A 22,995-nucleotide genomic window follows, 5' to 3' on the forward strand; every position below is an offset into this window, starting at 1 on the left:
ACGGTGTGTTGGCGATGATGACGGAGGTGGAGGCGCTGTGGGTTGATGTCTCACACACACACACACGTACACACACACACGCACACGCAAAGCTCAGCGCTATGGAGCTAACACACTAACCACACAGCAACCTCTCAGGTGGAAAGAGGGACAAATCAAGCTGCAAGTGAGTGAAGAAATAAATAAAAATTTAAAAGAGCATGTCAGTAAGATGAATACAAGAGTAAAAGAAAGACAGATGCTGTCAAGTACGAAGCTGAATGTCTTTTTTGTTTACCACCCTCCCACACTCCATCATCTTAGTGGAGACATGTTTTTTGTCTTTCAACACAATCACAGATCAGACCCCTAGTCTTTAGGGTATAGTGAATAAATCACACCAATTATGACAACCTACACAGTCTGTGGTACCGCAGGGCATAGACAAACTACTGCAGACTGAAAATCTTGTTGTTTCCTCTGAACAATGTTATCATATTATGTTTCAAAATGAGCTTAGGAGTCACTACATGTCCCATGAAGGCAGCGACAGAAGCAAACGCATAAGGGATCGGCAACAAAACAGCGAACACATCATACTAGCAGCTACGTAACAAGATTACATGATATTCTGAAACTACTTCCATCTCAATAAAGCTGGGGTCTTACTAAGGTACTGACTCAACAGATAGCCCAGAGCCTTTGTCTGGGTTCACTTACTGGGCAGCTGGACTGGGATTTCCTCCTGTGTCGGACAGGAGAAACCACCCAGGTTCTCCCATCCGGAAACTTATGGCAGACAGGGAGAGAGATGGAAAAATGGAGGGGGACGTGACATATGGACAAATGAGAAGAGATAGAGAAGAGAGAATGAGGAGAGAAGTGGGAAACAAGAAGATCAGAGGGATGAGACAAAAGAGGGATGGAGGAGAGACAGAAAAAAAATAAGATGACGTTGACAACATGATGAGAAACACAAAGGACGTGCGTAGAGGTGAAAACGCAGATTCTTCTGAATGTACGTAATCCAACAGAGATACAGTGGATGAGTCAGGGGCGATAAATAGATTCACAAGTCAGGTAGCCACTCACTTTCCTATCACCCCATCCCTCCTTCACTCCATCCCTCCTGCTTCCACTACACAGTCCCATCTCACTACCTTTATTATGACTCATGAGATCAATCAGAGGAGAGAAGAAGCGAGGGAGGGCATGGAGAGGGCAATGAGCGAGAGGCGGAGAGGAAAGATGGAAGGAAGTGAAAGAAGCAAAAAGATGGAAAATTCAGCACCTGAGGAAGGTGAGAATTATTTAGGAGCATGCATAACAAGCAGAATGAGAAAAGGGAGTAGAGGAAGATGAAGGGGAGTAGGTGAGTGAGAGTAGAAGAAAAACAGATGGGGGAGGAGGAGAGAGGAAAAGGTCAGGGGAGCGGGAATCATGAAAAGTGAATGTGGAGACTGTTGATAGCGGCTGAATAATTCAGACACAAGCCACTCAGAGGAGCCTGTGAAGTGAAGAGCGCTGCACGCCCGTCTCCCTCTGCGCCTCGGCCGACTTCGGCAATCACTTCGGTCTCACAGCTAAACGACGCGCTGCTGATTCCCCGGGGAGCGGCGCGATACCTCAAACACTGCCATCTCCTGGCTTTTGGCTGGTTCATAATTCAAAGGCAAATTTATTCCCTCAAAACGTCCTGCCTCCTTTGTCTATTCATACTGTATGACTGGAAATGGATGGCCCTTTCACCCCAACTGTATGCTACTGCAGTTTGACTGTAGACTGAACAGAGGCCTGTAGGAAATAATAATTTTGTCGTATAAAAATGTACGCCCTCACTGTAGCAGCTTATTCAAACACATTTACTCATGTAGTTCATTTGGGCAGGTGAGAAAAATACCAAATAACTGCCCACAGACCGCCTGAAAATGCATGCCTCGGTCCCCTTCCAAGCAAACTGCCTGTGCGGTTCATTAAGAGTGAGAACGTAATCCGTAAACAACAGAAAATGACCCCAAAACATGTTAACTGGTATGAACACCAGAGAAGGTAAATTATAGCGAAGAGAGCAGACAAATCCATCAGGCTTAGCTAAAGTTACAGGGACTGGAATCTGATTCATTTTGACTCTCATCACCACCAAAAACTCTAACCTGGAGGGACAAAAACTGCTTACCAAAACTGTCCAACAATCAAGCTGCTTTTAAGTCCATGTGACTTTTGTTAACAAGCCCTGGTTTGCTTGTAATTGGGCAGTGTGAAACTAGACAAACCAATTACAGCTGGTGAGCTTTGGAGGGCGGTCAGGCATGCCTTGAGATTTTGCTCCAATCTAAAGAAAATCAACCTCAAACACATTCCCTTGATTGAATTATAATTGAATTCAGTCTACAATCAGTTTTCCCCCCTCGGTGCTGATGCAATTTGCTCGTTGTGCTTGCTCTTTCCTTTCACATTATCATAATAGGGTTTATGTTACATTTACAAGCAATCAATAATTAGGTGTGCCAAGGAATGTGTCTGAGGAGAGTCTGCTGTTAGCCACTGCTCCAGAATAGAGATAATAAATAAATAAATAGAGAAAATAAATAAAGATCCAGATGTGTGATAACTATGAGACAGGATGCGCTGCTGGTGACTGAAGCTACTCCAACACCTGGAGGATAACAGTAACAATCAGTGTAGCACAGGGGAGATAACAATGAGAAATCTGAGAAAATTCATTGTCCACAGTTGTTTCTGTATGAATGGAGCAGACTAAATTCAAAATGAAAACAACATCTATTGCTCCCAAAGACAGTGATTTTGCCACAGAACGTTTCCATCGCACCTTGAACCTGACGAATATCTGTGTGATCAAAACGTTCTGTACGTCAAAATAAATCTCTGTCTTTGGGAGCAGCAGTGTTGTGGACATTCTTTTCATCTTGAGTCTACGTGTTTTTGATGTCTTGCACCTGAAAAAACTAGATGTGCAACGTTTCAACCTTTTTTCTTTAATGGAGTGGACCAGCACATGAAATATTTATCAATACACCAGATCTGATGCAAATAGTTGCATCAGATCTGGTGTATTGATAAATATTTCTTATGCAATTATGCCCCCTTATGCCGTTGAACTAGGATGAGCGCCTATGTAGAAACCTGACTTGGATGGGATGGTAGAGGAAAGATCAGGCAGGAGACAGACTGAGAGACGAAGTAGAAACAGACAGGGATGAGAGAGGATCATCAGTGGCAGGAGAAGTTCACTGGCTGACCTGCTGACTGGCCGAACTCTACATCCTCTTCTGAGCCTCAGCGCAAGGGCAGAGATGCTAAAAGTTTAAAAGGCATGTGTCCACATTCCTTGTAGGTACACGACATGCGGGGCTTTCATACTTTTGGTCTATGGCAGTGCGTTTACAGCTGATAAAACAGACCACTTACTTTTACTTGGCCACTCCCTAGAAACCACTCAGCGCTGCACTGCCTGCGGCGCATGTTGCTGTCTAGTCACACTTTAGGATGTGCAGTTTTGTGCCCAGCGTCTCTTCCCCTCACACAGTCAGTCCTACAGGCCACGGTGCTGCTGTGCACAGAGGGTGCGTTGTCTCCTCTGAAGCATGAATTGGGCTTCAGCCAGAGGAGGGCAGGTGAGACGGCTGTTAAATAACTGAGGGAGCCTGCTGACTAACCTGCTGGCCATTAGGGTTTCTCATGCCACATTACAGGGTGTTTGATTCCCGATAGGAGATACCCCTCCGGAGGGGAGCCAGGTGGGAACCTTGCTATCTGTAACTGTGATCACTGGCTCCGCTCCCCATCCTCTACCTGACACTCATCCATTTATTTATGGCTCTGCTTTTGGGCACGTTTAGACTTGCAAACACAACACTATCAGGCAGATCTCATGGTAGCTAGTTGCTTTAACGGGGACAATTGTGTAAACAGGACACACACAAACACATGGCAAAAAGTCTCGAGTGAAAAATCAAAAGCCCTTCTGTAAGATCGGTTATTGCTATTATCACAGCGTGAGTGTATCTGCAGCCGTGCTGGTCCCCGACAACTACACACAGTTCAAGATCACAGCACAGCAGCAAAAGTGAAGGTGGACATGCTGTTATTCCTCTGCAAACACTCCAAACCGCAGTGCACACTGCAACACACCGTGTCCAACTGAATACACTGCACACTGCAAGCAACTGCTGTCATTCCCATACCAGCCTCTGTCTCCACTCCCTGTCTGTGGTCCTTCTGTCAACGCTTCTGCAGGAGAGCATCATACAGCTCAGTCCAATAATACAGCCATAAATACATAGGTTATACATTGTTGTGTTGATAGTATATATGAAGAAATATGTCCTAGTCTAAGCCAGTAGACATTGATGGTGATTGAATGTAAGAATTCAATAAAAGCATAAATTAATGGCTAAATAAAAATGTCAAACTGAAATAGATGAGAGATGATGGGAGCTAGTCCTAGTCTGAGCTGAGAGTGTTTAGCTGCCAATCTTTCAATGTGTCTTCGGCTGTGAGTTGAACCTGTCACTTAGTGTGGGAGCAAGTATCTAAGAGTGTATATGTGTGTGTGTGTGTGTGTGTGAGTGTGTATGTGTGTGTGTGTGTGTGTAGGCTTTCACTTACAAAGTAGATATCTGTGATTGGCACGTCATCGTCGTCGTCGACTGAAGCCTGGCTGGTACAGCCGGAGCCGGACACCTGGCTGGCCCTGTCCGCCTCCACCACCACCTTGGGGCTGGCTGGAGCCTCCAGGGGGTCAGTGGCCTCTGCTGCCCCAGGAGAAGAGGAAGCGGCTGCGGCACAGGAGGAGGAAGAGGCTTCGGGAGCTGTGGAAGAGCTGGAAGTGGCGGCAGCAGCAGCAGCATCAGCAGGAGCTTCGGCGCCGGCTACTTCCTGAACCTCACTGTGGAGACGGAGGGGTGAGGGGGTAAGACTCTGTGTATCGTACTGCAAAATACATGTAAAGCAAATATATAGCACATATTTGTACACATGCATAGATAGTTTATGCTTTTTTTGTATTACTAATTACATTATAATAAATAAGATTTATTATTACAGAGTTTCCATGTGGTTTAAGGACAAAAACACACGCGCGCACACACACACACACACACACATATACAGACACACAGCAGTGGCCACCATTAAGACCCATTAATTGGGTCACTTAGTGTAAGCCACTTCAAATAACAGGGCAGAGGAACAGGACCAAGCTATTAGATTAGAGCAAACTGGCTCCAATTAAGATTTCACAGCGGTGTGTGTGTGCATGTGTGTGGGTGTTCATGGTCTAGCTGCCTAAACTCTAAGATTTACCAGCTGGCTGTGTGTTGCCAAAATCCTTTATTGTTCCTGGCCAGATCATCAACTATTAGGAAGGACTTAAGCTTATCCAGATAGCTTTCTCAGCTTCTGTGTTTGAGCTTAGCTCCGCTAGAAGAAAAGCCCAGCAGTTGGCTATTGAGGAAAAGCAGAGTTGGCATCTCACACGGAGAGAACTGATTGGCTGAATCATTAATAGGGGGCATGGGGTGGCGGTTGCCATGCAGAAGGCCTCTCTTTCACTCCGTCTCTCATTTCCTCCGCTTATATCTTCCTCAGACTCTCCATCATTCATTTGCTCCCGCTACCTTTCTCTTGATCTCTCTCTGTCTGCCTGTCGTTGTCATTTCCACCTCTTCTCTTCCTCAGACCCACTGCTTCTCTGTTCCTCTTTCTCTCCCTCTCAGTCTGCCGCTCACATCAAATCCTTTTTTCAACAGCAACACTCTTGTCTCTTTCTCTTCTAATCATTCACCCTCATTTTTTTCCCCATTTCCTTTTCTCCCCTCCACCTCTCTCTTCCTTCTTCCATCTATCCACCCATCCATCTCTCTCCTCCCTCTTCCATCCAAGCGGTTCCCCACCAGTGGGGCCATCCAGATGGCTAATTCAGTCGCCTGTCCCTGGCTCTGACGCTTTCACCGCCCCCTCCCTCCTCCCCCTCAGTTCCTTCCAGACCCCCAGGCCATATGTCTAGCCACTGCCTTCTCCGCATCAGACCCAATTATTCAGTCGGTCCCCTTCAGCAGCCACACCCTGACCCTCCATACTCAACCCCCGGCCCCAGTGTGAACTCCAGTGCCACGCTCCCATCAGTTCAGATGAGTTCAGTTCGGTTCAGTTCAGTTTAGCTGAGTTCATTTCATTTTAATCCCATGAGCAACTAATGTCCAGCTGGTTTGGTGTTCTGAGGCACATACCAAGTGTGTTTTTGTGCAATGTAGTGTCTACTTGTACCGCATATCATCCCATCTCCCTCTTTCCCCCATCTTTCTTATCTCTCTATATAGTCCACCCCAAAAACGCAATCTTTAAAAAGCAGGTTAGAATTGGGGAAGGTTTAGGTTTTCTCAGCTCTGTGTCCCGGCCCTGCAGCCTTTCTGCCCCACTGCCCTACTTCTATTGGCTGGTTCCCCGATGTCAGGGCTCCTCCAGCCCCGTCTCTGCCTCATAGTGTCACCCTATAAAATACAGACACTACACACACACACACACACACACACACAGTACAAATACCAATACATGTACACACTCTCTCTTAACCTAATTAGATGCCTGCTCCAGATAGTGCCTGAAGCATTTATCTGTCCATAACAGGGACTTTGCCACCCCCAGACCTCAATAAACAAATGGGTTAGGCTGTGTGTGCATGCGCGCGCGTGTGTGTGTGTGTGTGTGTGTGTGTGCATGTGTCTGTCTGTGTGTATATATCTCTTAGTGTGTGTGTGTTTATGGCTTCAGTGTTTAGTCACAGTGGAACATAAAACCAAGAATTTTACTTCATAAACAATAATAACAATAATACAACAACAATAATCAAATCGGTAAGGCTGTGTGCAGCAGGTTATTTATAGGGCGGTGTAAAACTGACTCATATTGATGATTGGGGTCATGAAGGACTCATTACGGCTCTACAGCTTAGCTAACCCCTATTAGGTTAACATCTCTTTACAGTGCTGGCTTCTTTTTGGCATTGTTTACAACAGAAAGGACGCACTGTTACATGGACCTAACAGCGCTGAGAGTTGAGCGTGTCTTGGTTATATATGTTCTATTTTGAGTATGTGGGACACATATTCAACATCATCAAGAAGTGGCTGTGTTTCAAGTTGTGCTCAATATGCTGGAATGTTGAAAGACAGACTAAGCGACACACATTTGCATTTTGAACCACTTTCCTCAATTCCAGAACATTTTCTAGCATCCTTCTATGTGTGAACAAGGGAGTGGAGGTGGTTTGCTAAGATTTCTAAGATTTCAAACAAGGCTCTCAGTGTTGGATTTTAGTATTAGTAGAGGGAAATTCTTAGGTACTGATACCCTCCTTTCCATCCCTAGGACAAATATGCACACACACACACAAACACTGCACTGCAAAATGTATCCATTTTTACAAGTCATGTAGTCTAGTATTAGGTCTTAAGATCTTGTTCATGTTTAAAACAAGCAAACAAAAATCTGAGATAATTTCACTTGTTTTCAATGAAAATCAACATGTTTCAAGAATTTTCTTCAATAAAGTGATATTATCTTTATACGAATGGAGTGATCTTCCTTATTTCAAGACACTGTCACTTGTTTGGTGACAGGTGAAAGTGTGTTCAAAACAAGTGAAATGATCTCACCCCACTTGCAGATTTCTTTTCATTTGTAAGACTACTTGACTTGTTAAGATGGAGATCATTTCTCACTGTGCTGTGGGTGTACCTGGTCTCAGGCGAGGGCTGCGGGGCAGTGATGGTGGGCTCACTGTCGTGCCTCTTCACCTCCACCTCCACTGTGATGGTCTGCTGATCCTCCTCACGCACACGCAGCTCCTCCTGGGTCCTGTTCACACACACACACACACACGCACACACACACACATACAAACACACATAAAAACACATGCACAAAGGAAATGAAACACGTAAAGGCATAAAATAAAAAATGTGTGAAAAAACAAACACACGGCAGATCTTAGCAACAGGAAGGGCGGGTCAACTCATAAACACAGACCAACAGACTGACCTAAGAGTTTTCTCACACACACCCACCACACCCAGAAATGTCTAACGCTGTAAAAACATGGAGTGAGCAATCCTCTAAACTGTGGAAGAACAGCTGAGTTGATCATGCTCAAACAGCAGAGTTATTATGAAGTGAAAGTAGCATTCATGGTCCAGACTTACCTCCCATCATGGCTGAGAGACTGGGTGTGCCTCCTGTGGACAGGGACAGAGGAAACAGTGTCAATACAAGCTTTATGTAAGTCCTGGCTAGCTTACATGGGACATACTGGGCAGGACCCTGGGGTGGGGTTCCTAAAAAGTTCTCATAGTCATTACTAATGAAACAATCTGAACTTTCTCTGCTTAAGTTGTGACAGAAGGATCTCATACAGATTAACCTGCTAAAAAAAATGAGATACTGTATGGGAAACATTATCTATTTACACAAAATAGAACTTAAAAATTAAATCCTGAAGGAAGCAAAGAGAATATAATGTTTCAACCTGATGAAGATCTCCGCCAGGCAATATTTATTTTATACTATATGGTAAACGATTATTAGTTATAATTTATACTGTGCCCTTTCTTTCAGGACTTATGCAATATCTATTTGCCACATATAGATAGCATGGCAGTGTATCCATTCATCTCTATGAGCCTCATGGCAACACTGAGGAGAAGTGTAGATTATCATGTTATTTGATACTCTATACCCGCCATGTATTCATTGTGAAGTGGCAAGTCAGCAACAGGGTTCAAATTGCAATGGATAACTCTAACGTATGTGTGAGTGGGTCTTATCGCGTGCGTGTGTGTGTGTTAGCACCTATAGCGGGGGTGCTCGGCCGTGTCGGAGGGGGATCTCTCAGGAATGGATAGAGAGGTGGTGGAAGACAGCGTGGTGGCGATGGACGCTGTGGTGGCCTCTTCAAACGACGGAGGGGTGCAAGGGAGGAGATCCGGTCGTCCTGGTGCGGAGACAGAGAGATACACACGTTATTCATCTGCATTATTTATCTCTGAGACAGCCTGTGCGTGTGTTTGTCAACATGTGTGTATTGTAGGTGTGTTTACCCTCATCCTCCAGCGTGGGGAAGCTGCGTGCTCCTCTCAGGTCGTAGATGTTCTCGTCTCTCTCGGAGGGCAGCTGGCTGGCTGACCAGGCGGCTCCTGGACCCGCATACTTAGGCACCGTCAACGACACACGACCCTTCTTAGATGGAGACGACTTCAAAGCTGGGGGTGGACGCACACACACAGAGTAAACATAAGGACTTGGAAAACATGGATGTGTGATATTTTATGTTGCTACTGTCAGTTAAAAAAAATATATATTTTTCAGGATCATAGCAAAAGCATTTTTTCAGAGGAAAAATCCACCCTAAAACACTTTAACACTGTTAAAAAACAACAATTTTGTTGTTTGGTGTTTTTCTTATTCCCACTGATAACCAAATCAAATGTAGTCAGTGTGACGTCACATTGAGATATTTCCAGCACAGCTACAATGGAATTTGATAGAAGAAATATTTTCAGCTGTAGGTCGCAATCATAGCCCCAAAGTTCACAAACTAACTGGCTAACTAGCTATATATAAATGCTGATACGAGCACCTTTGATTGAAAGCAGCAAATTCACGCCCTTTCTCTGGGGGTAAAGTACAATACATAACTCCTGGAATGCATTGAACATTAAAATTGATGATATCTAACAGTGTAAGAGTATCGGAGGGTGGGTTTTTCCTTAAATTGATGCCCATGTTACAATGGATTCTGAATATGCTTCACTGGCTCTATATCATGAAAGTCCTAAACCTCCTAAGTAAAAGACGATTTAAATCATCAGTTGAAGTAAAAACATAAAAAAGTTTTTACATGACAGCAGAGATATGGTAGTTACTATCTTTTTGTCAAAATAGACATCACACAATGAATGCCATCCCACTTGGCAATGCAGACTCTGGTATTGGAAATCTTTTGTTTCATGTAAAAATCCATCCGTCTCCGCCTTTCGAGTGTGATGCATCAGATAACAGCACGAGGATCAAATCGATGTTTTTCTCACACATGACATTAAGCAGCACCTAATAAGGCAGTTAGCAATCTGACTTATCTGTCAAGGCTCGGCAGTAAAAAGAGAAAAGCCTGGCATCTGACATTTGAGTCTGTAGCTCATCTCTGGGCACCGTCTGACTATGTAAGGCAGCGTCTTAATGGGAATGAACTCACAGGAACTCTTCTTGAAAACTGTGCTGCTCATGAATTTGAAGAATCTGTCTGCATAGAAGCCTGGCCGGTGGACTGATACCGTGTCCTGAGAGAGAGAGAGAGAGAGAGAGAGAGAGAGAGAGAGAGAGAGAGAGAGACGGACAGATAGATAGATAGACAGACAAAAAGAGAGAGAGAGAGATAGATAGAGAGAGAGAGAGAGAGAGAGAGAGAGAGGGAGAGAGATAGACAGATAGATAGATAGACAGAAAGAGAGAGAGAGAGAGAGAGAGAGAGAGAGAGATAGACAGATAGATAGATTGACAGACAGAAAGAGAGAGAGAGAGAGAGGGAGAGAGAGATAGACAGATAGATAGACAGAAAGAGAGAGAGAGAGAGAGATAGAGAGAGAGAGAGAGAGGGAGAGAGAGATAGACAGATAGATAGACAGAAAGAGAGAGGGAGAGAGAGAGAGATAGACGGACAGACAGATAGACAGACAGAAAGAGAGAGCGAGAGATAGAGAGAGAGAGAGAGAGAGAGAGGGAGAGAGAGATAGATAGATAGATAGACAGAAAGAGAGAGAGAGGGAGAGAGAGAGAGATAGACAGATATAGATAGATAGACAGACAGAAAGAGAGAGAGATATATAGAGGGAGAGAGAGATAGACAGATAGATAGATGAAGGAAAGAGAGAGAGAGACAGAGAGAGGGAGAGAGAGAGACAGAGAGAGAGGGGGGGGAGACAGAGACACACAGAGAGATTAATGAGAGAAGCAGTGCGTGAACAAAGGTTCAAACCAGTGCTTAGATGAATCTGTCTGTCTATCTATTAGTCCCATAATGACCCACTTCACTAATCCTTTTCTCTGGGCCAGTAGACAGCATCACAGATACAAACCAAGACAGGTACAGGTACACACAGAAACAGAAACAGAGACATAGTGGGGCCAGGCTACAGACTATTCAAGCCTCTTCATTATTCATGTTGGAGCAGACTAAGATCACACTGCCACCAGACTGACAGATGACACTTGGTGTTTGGTTCAGACTGTTAAGAGGGATGGAGGGAAGGGACGGGACTCAGCAACTCCTCCCTACACAGTCAGGTTTTTTTTTATAGCTTTTTGCATCACTGGAGTTAAATATAAATAACATGCTTGCGTATGTGTTGAATGCGTTCACTTGACAGAACCTACTGTATGTAGAGTGTGTCACTCAACTTGACTGAAACACATCAGAGAGAGGGGGCATGTAGAGTACCCTTTATCATCAGCAACAGTGACGCACAGGAGATTGCTATGGGGTTGCTATGCCACGCATATCTTGTGTATGTCTGTGTGTGCCTGTGTGTGTTTGAGAGTAAGAGAGTGGGAGAGAGAGTGGAAAGAGAGGGGGGAGAGAGAGTGATACAGAGAGAGTGATTCTATCTTAAGAACAGTCTGGTGCTGATGTACAGAGTCGGCTACAGAGAGGATGAGGAGATGTGAGGTGCTTCAGAGCCGGGGGAGGTGGAGGTGAAGGAGCAGAGAGTGAGAGAGAGAGAGAGAGAGAGAGAGACAGTGAGTGAGAGAGAGAGAGCGAGAGAGAGCGCACTCATACCATCCCTAAGCATATCTCTGTTGTTGGACAAAAATCACATCTGGAAAAAATTACGTTTCTCAGGAATGAAGCAAAGAATTCTTATTAAAGGTGCTTCATGTAGCATTTTTAAACATCAATATATTATTATCAAATTAATTGTGATACCTTTGTATAATTATCATAAACAAATGAGACCATGGTCGAGACGACTGGTAGCCTCCATCTCACGTCAGTGGTATTGATAGTGTTTCACTCAAGATCATATTTCCCATGAAGCCTGTTGCTTCCTGTCATAAAGAGGATCTTGGCTCTTCAGTCAAAAGGTTTTCTCTTTCACTTTACTGAAGAGGATGAACATGTTCAAGGTCATTTTTCCACTGGCCTTTCACTCATTCTGCCATTTGCAATTGCAAGAAACTGAAAACTTTGACCTGGTGGCACACACTGTAAAATGCAGTGTAGAGGCTGCGACTCTTAATGGTGATGGTCTAGTTTGTTTATGGTACATATACTGATGTCTCAAAATTAATGTGGTAATTATTTGTTGATGTTAAAATGCTACAAGTAGCACCTTTAAAGAGAATGCCCAGAATGATGCCCACATATGAGCATATCAGGGGTACTCTGCATGTTCTCACTCACACTGATATAAATATGTCCAAGTTCATTTTATTATGAGCACAATGAGGGCAAACCTTCATGACCATGACAGAAATCAATAAAGATTAATAAAGAAGAGAATACATTAATAAAAACGTATGCATTGCAACTGGGCCTGGGCACTTGTACAAAATTCACCTTTTTGTAATCCTCGGGTCTATTCAGTTGTTCTAAAAATTGGCTTGTAATAAGGTTTAATACACAGACACACAAACACACCCTCAAACATGAATGTCTCTAAACTGAGCTACAATGCCAGAGTATCTTCATCTTTTAGGCCATAGAGGGACAGAAACAGAGATAGTGAACGGAGGAACAGATGGGCTGACAGAGATGAACACACAGGTAGACAGACTGCTTTTCATCAAAACAATAAGGTGAGTTTGCTGAGCTTAAAGCGAAGAAAAGTTCTCACAGGTACAGAGATCCAAACACAAATAAAGCTCAAGGCTACAGTACATCAGATCCAGTACAAGCTAAATGATAAACTTAACTGTTATTCCTTTGTGTAATCTCCCTAGAGACCAGACTGCATCAGACGGGACAGACAGTATGTCACATGTCTGGGTAATATGATAATACTACATAAGATGGAGATTATGACATTCACAGACAGAATTGAGTAATAATCTCATTGATATCATTCTGTTGTTCAAAGAGTGATCTGATTAGGAAGAGTAAGTGTGTGTGTGTTTGCCTACATATGTACATGTGCTCCAGTGTGTGTGTGTGTGTGTGTATTTTTCTGCGTATGTTTATGTGCCACAGTGCATGTGCGCCTGCCCTTCACTGGCTGTATTTCTCTGTAAAGCGTTATTAAAAACAGTGCTCACCCCGTCGTGAACTAAAGCCTTCCATGTGTGCTCCAGCTTCTTGATTAGCCTGCAAATGCAAACAGTAGCACATCATGTTAAACGCATATTAAGGTCATAGGCAAATATGAATCGAAGCAACATGCCTGTAGGCTGATGGGGCTTAAGTATGCTGTCTAAAGTGATTAAGCTGTTTCAATGTATGAGTGCTATCCTATGATACATACAGCTGTCTTCAAACTCATTCTAAACACCCATTCTCATTAACCCAGAGTCCAATCAGGATAAAATCTGACTTGTGAGATTATAAACATCTAAACAAGGTTGCTATGTTTTCAGTTTTATGCAGCTGCTGCAACAGAACGATATGTGTACGTATTTACTTGGCCTCCATCACAAGCTTGTGTCATGTGATGCTTACATGTAAGATACAGCTGATGACCTGTGGTGACTACCTGTATCACATGATTACTGTCATGATTACCTGTAGGATTGCAAGATGTCAATGATTCCGATGTAGAGAAGAAGTCGCTCCCCTTTTCCGTTGACCGCTGGGATACCTCCCATCCTAAACACAGAATGGAAATAAAACAGTTGATTCCTCTGTCTAATTTAACAGGAGCAGACCTGGAGGGGCGGAAAGTTCCACTGTATATGCTACAGTTAGGCCACCATCTGTAAACATAGTGGGAATAGCTGTCACTATTCTGAACAAAGTTCATGCCCCACCTTTGTATCTTTCAGGTTTGGCCTATTTAATGTGAGATCCCCAATGAACCATTCTTTCATCTATCAAAATTTTATCATCTCAACCAAATTAAAGTTTTTTATGATAACTGAAACTTTCTTTCCCTCCCTTTCCAACTCGTCCTCCTCTTCAGGAAACATCACATGTGGGATGCCCCAGGGCTAAATCCTTTTCTCACTGTACATGCTCCCCTTTGACCAAATAATCCATAGGCACAATGTTTCATTTCATTCACTGCAATGCTGTTGATACCCAGCTATGTTTTCCTTCAGCCATGACACTCACAATATCGAGACATGGATGTCTCAGACATTTTTATAACTTGATGACAGGAAATCTGAACTAATTTTATTTGGTTCTCCCACCTACTAGGTAGTCTGTCTACCGACATTAAATCTGTTGCCAGAAACTTAGGGGGTTCTGGTTTTCGACAGAAATCTGACTTTTGAGAATCAGGCTAAGAAGACAGTACATTCCTTGTTCTTTTACATCATGTTTTTATGCTCGATTAATTTGGAGAGGGTCATTCATGCTCATCTCGTTTAGACTCCTGCAAATTCCTTTATACCTGCCAATCTGTCTTCATTTTAAAGCTCAGCAAGGTCTGGCCCATGGCCATACTGCCGACCTTTTAAACCTCTCTGAACCTCAGCGCAGCCTGAGATCCTCTGACTGTTGGCCGGTCAAGTCTCAACACCAAAGCTGACTGGCTGTTTGCCATCAGCGCCCCGGAGTGTGGAGCAATCTGCCCAAGGAACTCAGGCTAGCTAAATCAGCATCACCTTTAAATCTCTTCTTAAGACTCTTCTTACAGACTCACTTTGATGTAATGATTTTCTTAAAATGTCTTTTTTTAATTATTTTTTTTTTTTGTTTGTTTCCTTGTTTTTTTCATTCCACGTCAAGCTATTTTTTCAGTTTTTATGTGAAGCACATTGTAAACTCTGTTTTTAAATAAATGCTATACAAATAAAGTTCATCATTATTATTATTATAATACTGTGCAGCCTGTAGCTCACCGCCATGGTAAAGACAGAGATATATACACTCTCTCTATCACTTGCCAGTATGAACAGTCATATTTCTGACCCAGTTCTTTTGCCATCAACCTCTCCTCTCTCTTGCCAAACTCACGTGTCGTCGGTGTCGATGGACTCTCCGCAGGCGGCTCCTCCCTGGATGGACTCCATGGCTGTGGAGTAGAGGGCCTTCTGCTGGGCCACGGGCCGCTTCTCGTCGCTGCCGCCCTGAGAGCCCTCCATCTGCCTCTCCCTCTCCGCCTGGTCCATGTTGTGGACCCCCAGCAGCAGGCTGTAGTCCATGATCTTAAAGCTCTCCAGCACCTGGGAATAGGGCGCATATAGACAGATGTAAGCATACACTGATAGACAGACACATGACATATACAAGTGGGTGGAAGCTTCTATCCGAAGTGCATTACAGTACCATAAGTGCATACACTCACCAGCCACTTTATTAGGTACACCCACTCGTTAACGCAAATAGCCTGCTCCTCCAAACAGTGATTCGTGTGGCAGCAGTTCAATATATAAAGCATGCAGACATGGTGAAGTGGTTTCGTTTTTTGTTCGACCAAACATTAGAATGGGCAAGATGCGTGATCTAAGCGACTTTGACTGTGTTACTGATTGTTGGTGCCAGACGTGCTGGTTCCAGCATCTCAGAAACAGCTGCCTTCCTGGGATTTTCACACACTACAGTCTCTAGAGTTTACAGAGAATGGTGCGATAAACCAAAAAACATCCAGTGAGCGGCAGTTCTGTGGCTGAAAACACCTTGTTAATGAGAGAGGTCAGAGGAGAATGGGCAGACTTGTTCAAGCTAACAGAAAGGCCACAAATGCTCAAATAACAGCTCTTTACAACAGTGGTGTGCAGAAGGGCATCTCTGAACATATTAGGTGTTCCTAATAAAGTGACTGTACAGTATATTGTCAATATGGGTGGCCCCAGTGGGAATGAGACCGATAACCTTGGGGATGTTAGTGCCATGCTCAGACCTATACAGGACAACAAATTTTACTCACACGTATACGCAGTGGTGCACATAAACAGACAATGAATATGTGAGAGTGAGTGTGTGCACATACACTCTCATGCACATACACGATAAACACTATGCGCTATACAAACGCGCGTGCACGCATACACACACGAGGTGGTGATTTATGGGATGGGGGCAGGCCTGTTACCAGACCGGACACCCTGTTTCACTGCTCGCTCATAACAAAGGTGTAATTTATAGTGAGGGCTCCTGGGAGTGCCAAACACTCTCGTAAATAGTTGTCTCTCTTCCTCCCGTCTGCACTCCCTCCTCCCTCCATCCACTCTACCATCCTCGTTCTTTTCATCAGGACATTGTACGTGTCCTGTGTATTCCTTTACCCCTTTCTGTCTTTCCTCTGTCCATATGTCTCTTTCTCTCTCTCTCTCTTTCCCCCACGGCACTGCATTCTGGTCCAGTATCACTTATCCTATCTACGTCTCTCCCCCTAATCCTTCCCTCTAACTGTTACCACCTTGCATCCCTCACTGCGTCCCTCTCCCCCCTCTATCCCTCTTTCTATCACCGGAGAATCTCTCTGGAGGGTCTTGATCAGGGTGTTATATGTATCCTCCTCCAGCATCAGTCAATCCCGCTCACCATTCTCACCCTCATCCCTTCCTCCCACACCTCTCTCCCTCCATCTCACCAGGCAGTCTCTCTGCAGGGTCTTGACCAGTGCGTTGTAAGTGTCCTGGTCCAGCATCAGTCCGTCCTGCAGGTCCTGCATGAAGTCGAGGTCTTTGAAGGTGGGCCTGGCCTTCTCCCGCTCCTTCTTGGAGGCTCGCCTCTTGTAGGTGGAGCCCTTCAGGTCGTATTTGAGGTGCATGCGAACCACGCGGGGCAGGACGTTGTTCATCACCACCACGCGGATGTTCTTCCCTCCCGACTGGACGCAGTAGAGGCCGAAGAACTTGGGCAGCAGGGTGCGAGGGTTCTGATTCAAGTTCTGGAAGAGGATACAGAAGAGAGGAAGAAAAAAACGAGAAAGGGAGAAGAGGCAGAGGGAGCGAGACATATTAAATCTTTAAGGGATAAATAATACATAAGCAACAGGATAGGGGATACACGTTACGCAAACAGTTAATTGATAAACAAGACATGACTCTCACTATACAAACACAGCACAATACAAACACCTTGGGTACAGTTACACTTTTTTCATTTGATCACACCAGTATGCATTAAGTAACAGGTCTGGGTGCACACAAATCAGATTTTTCTCACATTGCTATCACATCGTTATAACCGTATATGGAAGTGGTCAGGCTTGCATTGTGATCGTAATTCTGCATAGTCTGGACACAATCCAGCCACAGTGCATACAACCAGTGTAAAGATTTGAAGAAGAAATGCAGGAAAAAGTAATGCAGACACAGACACATAAATACAGCCACAGGAGATGAATAACTGCCATTTTTGGGCCAAGTGTGGACATATATGTGAACTCATAAAACCCAATGTTAACAATCAGACCTCAAAAATCACATTGAAATGACAAGTGTAACTACAGCCTTCGACAAGCCACCGAACCATTCTCTTGGGTTACTGTGTGTACTGACTGCAGAACTCACGGCAGAACTCAAAATTCATGTGATTCTGCCTTTACTTGATACTGGGCTCTCCTCTTTATTGCCAATCTCTGCTGAATATTTCAGTAGTCAATCCAAACAAATGAGGTTAGTCAGGCTGGGTGCACAGTAAAAAACCCGCTTTGACCTTGGGACCGGGGCCAGATCAGTCCCATTAGAGAAATGAGAGAAGAGAGAGCGCGAGTCCTGGTCCACACAGTGATAAAGCAGACCGTCCACAGGTATAAATGACTATAAGAGGAGAGAGACACAGACAGACAGATAGACATTTGCTGTCAACTGAATTGAATTGCAAAATTGAACTGAACTAGTAACGTTACTGAACTGCTTTTGATTATATTGTTGTTGATATGATCGTTGATATTCGTTAGATTACTGCTTATTCATTATTAATTATTTGTTGCAATCTTACTTTATACATAGGTTTATTTTTTCCTGTCATGTCAATAAAGCATACTTGAATTGAACTGAACTGACAGACAGAAATGACAGACAGAGAGACATGGAGAAATAGACAGAGATGAAGAATGAATATGGAAGGCGGCACTTGGACTTGGAGCCATAAATGTGGGTCCAATGACTTTCAAATGAGAGAAACTGGTGGATAGAGAGGTAACGACTGAGCATAATGGTGGGGAGAGAGAGAGAGAGAGAGAGAGAGAGAGAGAGAGAGAGAGAGAGAGAGAGAGAGAGAGAGAGCATCCCCTGCCTTCAGCCACACATGACCCCTCCGTCAATGTGAAGAGGGCACAGCAGTGACAAGTCAACAACACAGCCACGTGAGGAGCAGAGAGGGGGAGTGAGGACAGAGGAGAGGGATGGAGAGAAAAAAAAAAAACACGAGCATGATAGAAAGGAAAAGCTGGAGAGAGGATGGATTAAAAAATGGGAGCTGTGCAGGAGATAAGAGAAAATAAATTAAACTGAGAAAAGGAAGAGGAGGAAGAGTATCACAGCAGCAGGGGAAATGATAAGACATTAAACCTTGGGTGTGTGGATACTGAAGGATGGAGAAACTAGGCCTATAATAAGAAGGGCAAACATACAGGAGGGAGGGCTTTTGAGAGAAGCAATAGAGGCAGCAATAGAGTCGGTTACATCACTGTGATCTGTATGCTGCTCAGAGCCAGACTCTTCAGCCAGCCCACTGCCATCAGCCAGTCAGCTGTGGAAGACATGTGTAGCTCCACCAGCGACTAGTCTGCCTGCCTGTTGTCTATCTGACTGTTGCTGTGAATACAGAGGAGTCTTTTAAATTTGATCTTACTGTAGCGCTTTTATATGTTGTTTATCATGTCTCAAGTCTGTTTGAGTATTTGCTAGATTCAGATTTTCAGTCTTTGAGAGTTTGATCTGACTGTTTGTGCTCCTGCCTGTCTGTCTGTCTGTCTGTCTGTCTGTGTGCCAGTCTGTCAGCGAACCCGTCTATCTCCATTAGCTCACCTACGATCTTACCCGTCTCTCTGTCTCAGTCCCAGCATCAGTCTGCTCTGGCCTCTGGCTACTGGCATCCCGCATGAGCCTGAATCCCTCTGCTTTCATTAAGCCACTTGCTTAGACCAATTATACCCGCACAACCGCTTCAGAGCACAACCAAAATGGTGGAAAAGGTCACAGTAAATGCACTGAGACTTTCATTTCCATTTCCTCCAATGATTAAATGAATTCCTGCAGCGGTCTTTGGTCATGGCTGTCGGTACATGAATAAACACACGGCTGTGAGGAGTGAACCTGAGAGACTGGAAATAGCAACATGGACATACATGGAGCTGTTGCTGGTTAAGCCCATTCAGAACGGGTCTGGAGAGTGGGGGGGGGTATTGTTGGTACGAGCCATGCTCTGTTAGGCTTAACTACAGTACATCCGGCTACTGAAATACACCGGCCAGTCTCTTATGAAACCGCATGGCCTGAGGTCTCAGTCAGACATGATAGGGCTGTTTTGTCTGCTTTATTTGGAACGGATGTCACGCCTGGAGGAGAGATTTCAAAGGTCTTACGTAAACCTGAGATATGAATATACGACTCAGAACAAGAACATCAAGAGAGGTCAGCATGTAAATAAAGTGTGAGTGACGTGCATGAGCAGCGGCCTGTCTGGATCGAGATGTATGAACACTGACAGGCTGCTCCACCTCGTATCCAGGCAGACTGACTGCTGTGCGCCTCTATCTATCTATGTATGTGTGTGTGTGTTGTGTCATGTACATGTGTCTTACTGACCATGTAGTATCCAGGCAGACTTAACATTCTGTGTGTGTGCGAATGTATATGTACACATGTGCAATGCTCACCATGGAGTATCCAGGCAAACCTTTTTGAGTAAGTCTGCATACATGTGTGACGCTTACCATGGAGTGAAAGAGGTGGAAAAGAAAAACAGCGAACCTGAAGGAGTGTGTGTGGTGAGGAAGAGATATTCCCTGATAAAGGCTTCGACAGCTGAAATGCATTGGCGGCTGTTTTGATTTAGCATTTTTTTTTTTTACATAAGACTCTGACATAGAGTTTTCTCATCCTCTCTATACACGAGTGCCTTGATTTCTGGAAAAGCTAAGCCTCACTGTACTCTCTCTCAGGTATATTGTTTTTCTTTTTCGCCTTTTTCATGTTTTAGATACACTGTCAAAGAGCATCTTGTTTACATTCCCGCTTACACACATCACCACAAACACAGAGAATACCATTTTTTTTGCCTTGCTTACCATGTAGTACCCAGGCAGCAGCTTCTGTAGGAACTCAGCCTCCTTGTGCATGACAGTCTTGATGATGAACTCATCGTCCCTGGTCAGATAGAAGACCGAGCCGCTCGCTCCGGGATTGGACAGCTCGATCAGGGGCTCGTTACACAGGGAGTACTGCAGAAACCAAATCAAAGCCACAGTCTGAAAGTTAGCTGATATCATGTGGATCAGCCTGAGTTCTTCAATGAGAGAAGTTAGGGGACCAAATTACCGCAGCAACTCGACGCTAATTCATCTGCGGAACTCAAATAACAATGAAAAACTCTTCTGATAAATCTCTTCTGAAACTCCCTGTCGAGAAAACATCAGTGATCAATATCAGTGGATTAGGAGTTGACTGTAGTCTTGACAATGAGATCCATTCATAAACAATGGAGCTCAAACACAGAAACAACAGCCTGTTGAAACACACACACACACACACACACACAGTGGGATACAGCCACGTGATCCATAAATAAACCTCACACACAGAAACAGACACACTCATGCTTGCATACACACGCACACGCACACACACACACACACACACACACACACTCACGCATAATTACACACTATGGGGAGATTATGAGAAGAAATGGAGGGAGGGAAGTAGAAAAAGGCGTGTGGGTTAGAGAGAAAAACAGAAAGAGCGAGAGAGAGGTACATAATGTAGGGAGACACAGCGGTAGAGAGGAAGAAAGAGGCCCATTGGCATTAGGGTACATAATGAATCACTGAAGCAGTAGCACACTCGACACACACCCAAGGCCACACACGGACACACACGGACACACACACACACACACACACACACTCAGACGCACTTACACGTCTAATAAAGGCAGCTGTTAAAAATACACCTTTGTTAATACATACGTCAGTCTCCTGCTGCTGTAATGGCTAGCTCAACTTATTATGTGTACCATGTTTTCTCCCTTTGTGTTTTTGTGTGTGTGTGTGTGTGTGTGTGTGTGTGTGTGTGTGTGTGTGTGAAGCCATAATAGTGCTTAAAAGCAAGCAATGTCATTTGTGAAAGAGGTAAAGCTGCCTCAGTCTAGTTCCTGCTGATGGCTCACTTTTCAATTACCTCTCTCGGGCCTAAAATTTAATTTAAAGCCTTTCTTCACATCAGAACACAGTTGAACAGGGTTAGAGTGTCAAATAGAAAAATGTAATGGCTGACTAGAAATGGTAGCATGCAAACAGTGACACATAAAAGTCAGGCTGGATTTTCTCATGGTCTTCATACCAAGAAACCCAATTTCACAGGCATGGATCAAGTCTAGTAGACATGATTCAACAAGTGCACTGGAGCTTTATGGCTGCTCAGGTGGAGGGATGGGATGTGTGTGTGTGTGTGTGTGTGTGTGTGTGTGTGTGTGTGTGTGTGTGTGTGTGTGTGTGTGTGTGTGTGTGTGTGTGAAAGCTACTTCCTGGTATGTGGATGTATAGCACATCAGCCTCCAGTTGGTTGATGCTTGTTTGACTTCTACCATACTTCCTAGTGTACGAGCGCATACTCTATTTCCTTTATGCAGGGCTCTTGGGGCTCTGTGCTGCATAAACAGTGCATACCAAACAAACAAACACCTAGAGCTCTTACGGAGGTGCTCCTCCCGAGCAACTAATAAAGATCTCTACTCAAGGACACTTCAGCAGGGTAGACGCCTGCTGTTAGAGGGCTTGAACCTGGGTTCTCTGGTTAAGGACAACTAGAACAATTAGACAACCCTGTCACCCTAATGTGGTGTATATCTAATGCTAGTACCAGAGCTGGTGGACCTAAAAGCACGCATAGCTGCAAAACCAAACTGGATGAGTAGACAAGTAGCTAGCAAGAGAGTAAAAGCACATGAAAAGCCAGGGCTACACAAAGAAAGAATAAAGAAAACAAACAAAAAAACACGCACACAAGGGGTACACACACACACAACCCAGCTTATAGTTTCTCATTTAGATTGTTGGTGAACCTCATCTTAACATCTACCATGTATTTTTGTTAGCCTGTCACAACATTAGCCTTGTTAACTTTTACATATTTGGCTGACTCTAGTGTCAACAGACTGAAAATGGTAAGAATTACTGGTAGAATTACTTGTAGCACTGCTAGCGAGTTAGCTATACCATTCAAGTAACCAGATGGCTTGTGTGTATGTATGGAGTGACCACAGCCTGAGAGAGAGAGGAGAAAACTGGGCAGGGATGTGGTGTTGGCACGTGGGTGGAGGACCAATGCATTAAAGATAAGCGCACAAACACTGACTAAGCAGTGATTTGTGTGCTTGTGTGTGTGTGTGTGTGTGTGTGTGTGTGTGTGTGTGTGTGTGCGTGCTCCCAGACTGCTTAGGGCAGAGCAGTGATTCATGCAGCCCCGCAGTTCCTCCATGCTGATGGGGAGTGACAGGCTGCAGACCTTCCTCCCCTCTCTCTTCATCTGTCCTCTCTCCTCCCCTGCCCTCTCTTGTGTATCTCATGGCCTCTCTCCCTCTCTCCTCTTGCATCCCGTCGTCCTTTCTCTCATCCCGTCTTCCCACAGACTAACCTTCATCTTTTCCTCTCTCATTTGCGCTCTCTACAT

The 22,995-nt window shown here is 44.4% G+C and overlaps 1 protein-coding gene across 1 annotated transcript in view; it reads right to left on the bottom strand.

The window, feature by feature from the left end:
* The window catches only part of pip5k1ca (phosphatidylinositol-4-phosphate 5-kinase, type I, gamma a), a 49,436-nt gene that overhangs the window by 5,031 nt on the left and 21,410 nt on the right, over positions 1-22,995 (bottom strand). Inside the window, exons 6-16 of the mRNA XM_078285585.1 lie at positions 20,394-20,546; positions 16,746-17,045; positions 15,167-15,375; positions 13,769-13,852; positions 13,306-13,354; positions 10,250-10,334; positions 9,096-9,257; positions 8,848-8,989; positions 8,202-8,234; positions 7,738-7,857; positions 4,609-4,888 (exon numbers count right to left, since the gene is read on the bottom strand). Coding sequence (XP_078141711.1) covers positions 4,609-4,888; positions 7,738-7,857; positions 8,202-8,234; positions 8,848-8,989; positions 9,096-9,257; positions 10,250-10,334; positions 13,306-13,354; positions 13,769-13,852; positions 15,167-15,375; positions 16,746-17,045; positions 20,394-20,546 — 1,617 coding nt within the window. The remainder of the gene's footprint in view (positions 1-4,608; positions 4,889-7,737; positions 7,858-8,201; positions 8,235-8,847; positions 8,990-9,095; positions 9,258-10,249; positions 10,335-13,305; positions 13,355-13,768; positions 13,853-15,166; positions 15,376-16,745; positions 17,046-20,393; positions 20,547-22,995) is intronic.

The sequence above is a fragment of the Centroberyx gerrardi genome, chromosome 9, assembly GCF_048128805.1.
Source record: "Centroberyx gerrardi isolate f3 chromosome 9, fCenGer3.hap1.cur.20231027, whole genome shotgun sequence".
Taxonomy (NCBI): domain Eukaryota; kingdom Metazoa; phylum Chordata; class Actinopteri; order Beryciformes; family Berycidae; genus Centroberyx; species Centroberyx gerrardi.